Genomic DNA, 2,562 nt, shown 5'->3' on the forward strand with positions numbered 1-2,562 from the left:
AAAAAAACAACAATGTAGTATAATTTTTTATCAAAAGTATTTTATGCTTTTCTTTTAGGCAACACTGCCCTCAGCCAAATTGGTGCTTTAGCAAAAAAAAAAAGAAATTTTATAAATGAGAATGTTTTTTTGCAGCCAGCAAGCAGCGCAAGTGACGACAACAAAACAAACAACAAAAGCAAAACGTAAACATTTCGTTCAAAGTAAATCCCATTTATAGATATATTTTATTAAGGCTAAACGGACGAAAGAATATCGAACATAAAGGCAAAATTATTGCAAACGAGTATTTCAACAACAACAAACAAACAAACTAAAAGAAATATATATTATAAATAAATATACATACATATACAAAATTAAGTGAATATCCCCTATAGTTGTATGTAGTTCTACAAACACATAGACAGACAGACAAACACACACACAAAACGACACGCACACTACTATATACACGCATATTTACATATATAGTTAATCTAAATAAACACATACATATATATCTATATGTATATATATGTCTGCAAATTGTAAATTTACATATTTTTTGTATATATTTTGAATTTTTTTTTTATTTTTTTTTAGTTTCACTATTTCAATTTCAAACGCTATATTCTAATATTATGTTTTGTTAATGAAAGAAAAAAATGAAAACTTGTGCAAAAGAAAATTTGTTGCAACAAATGTTAAAAATCCCAAGCGCGTAACGTTGCTATATAAATATACAAGCGATATATTATATTAATTATTAAATTATGTATGCATATTATATTTTTGTTAGTTTTAGGTAGTTATTTTTTAAAATTGTATTTTTTTTCTCGCTATATACCTATATATATATATATATATACATATATTTTTTGTAATAAATGTGAATTTAAATAAAAAGCTATAATGACCACACAATAAAAAATGAACAAAAAATGTAAATGAGAAGCTGTAAACGAAAGTTATTATATTATTTTGTTTATTTAGCTTTTGTGTTTAGCTTTATTTTTGTGTAATTTTTGTTGTTGTTCAGTCTATGATTAGCTGTAACTTAAATTTAAAAAACATATTAACAATGGCGCATACTGTACTCTATATGTATGAACAAATAAACTGCAGATGTTTAAAGCTTGGCCTGTGGTCCTGTGCCCGATATTTTGTACACAAACTTATGCGCCACATCATAGTGCGGATTGCAGCTCTGCCGCACGCGCTTCAGCCAGGCGCGCACCTTGGGGTACTTGATGCGCACATCGTAGTCAGCCATGCCTAAGAAGAGTCGAAGATGAGCTAGATTGGCAACTAGAGCGGCTAGAACTACTTACGTGTCTGTTCGATTTCACAGGCGGCGAATATATCCGCTGCAGTTAAATGTGAGCCAGTCAGAAACTCACTCTTGGCCAGCCAAACCTGCTCAATGATATCCAAATTGCCCTCCATATGCTGACGCAGTGTTTCAATCTTTTGCTGCGACGGCGTTTTCCCAGTCAGCAGCGGCTCCAGCCAAATCTGGCGAAAGTAGAGCGCGCAAGTAATGCGCAACGTAATGTGCTGCCACTCGAGAAACTCATCCACACGCGCCTGCTCCACAAAGTACTTGGGATACAGCTGCTCTGGGATTTTGCCCTTGGCACTTAGATAGCGTAGGATAGCAACGCTCTCGGCCAGCTTGTAGCCATTGTCTTCAATGCAGGGCACGCGCTGAAAGCGATTGATCTTCTGCTTGAACTCATCGGTCAAATGTTCACCTGTGTGTGTATGTGTGTGTGTGTGTGTGTGTGCAAAGTGCAAAGTGCAAAGTAACAACTACTTAGTTTCTTAATCGATAAGATAATAATCTGTCTCTCTTTTAGTGTTTACCGTTGCGCAGCGCCACTGCGCAGTCCTCGAACTGCAGTCCGCTCAGCCGAAAGATTATGAAGAGCGCACGCGACGGCTGCGACATCAGATCATAATAATAACGTATCGGCCGCATCTTCTTTTGATTGATATTTACACACTCTAATTGCCTTGTCACCTTTGCTTGCAAAATTCGTAAACAAAACAAAAGGTGCAAAGATCAAACTTGAAGCTTTTGTAAAGCTTTCGCTCTCAGCGACGTCAACTTACTTACTGAGCAGCCCACCAACGACTGTCTCGGCGGCTTCTACTTGGTGCCGCCATCCAACTATCAGCGTGTGGAGCAGCCAGCAAAAGCTTAAGCTTAAGTGAAGAGAGCGCAAAGTTTGCTTAGAGTGTGCAAAAGCTTTCTTAATCATTGCAGCACATTGGCAATCAAGGCGTTCGTTGAACTTTTGTTTACTCAACTCAACTGCAGTAAGTCTATTCAGATTAATCTATTAATTAAATAATTCAAAGTATTATAGGGCTGCGGCATAGGGCTGTTGTATTAAGCCAATACTATTTTTATTTTTTTAAATAAGCACTAAAAATAGTTTTTTATTCTACAAATTGATAGTAAATATTTAATTTAAATTTTCTTTTGCCTTGACAAACTCAAGTCAAAACAAGTTTCCATTACACTATTCAAAACGGCTTTCGTCTTATCAGCAGAGCGAAGCTAAGAAAACAAAA

General features: G+C 35.6%; 1 protein-coding gene across 1 annotated transcript; it reads right to left on the reverse strand.

Annotated features, from left to right (window-relative positions):
• Positions 1 to 987: 987 nt before the first annotated feature.
• LOC108605796 (glutathione S-transferase theta-3) lies at positions 988 to 2,183 on the reverse strand. The gene is made up of 4 exons (XM_017995599.1): positions 2,098 to 2,183; positions 1,849 to 2,005; positions 1,314 to 1,736; positions 988 to 1,257 (listed from the first exon to the last, which is right to left on the reverse strand). Exons 2-4 carry the CDS (start codon positions 1,961 to 1,963, stop codon positions 1,112 to 1,114), a joined length of 684 nt encoding a protein of 227 aa, XP_017851088.1. The 5' UTR covers positions 1,964 to 2,005; positions 2,098 to 2,183; the 3' UTR covers positions 988 to 1,111.
• Positions 2,184 to 2,562: the final 379 nt, after the last annotated feature.

The sequence above is a fragment of the Drosophila busckii genome, chromosome X, assembly GCF_011750605.1.
Source record: "Drosophila busckii strain San Diego stock center, stock number 13000-0081.31 chromosome X, ASM1175060v1, whole genome shotgun sequence".
Lineage (NCBI taxonomy): Eukaryota > Metazoa > Arthropoda > Insecta > Diptera > Drosophilidae > Drosophila > Drosophila busckii.

Excerpts from the sequence above, each read along its gene's own strand:
- LOC108605796 (XM_017995599.1), bottom strand. The coding sequence starts at position 1,963 with ATGCGGCCGATACGTTATTATTATGATCTGATGTCGCAGCCGTCGCGT. Across the intron at positions 1,737-1,848 it reads CGCAGTGGCGCTGCGCAACG|GTGAACATTTGACCGATGAG; the intron begins GTAAACACTAAA and ends ATACACACACAG. Across the intron at positions 1,258-1,313 it reads CTGTGAAATCGAACAGACAC|GCATGGCTGACTACGATGTG; the intron begins GTAAGTAGTTCT and ends GACTCTTCTTAG.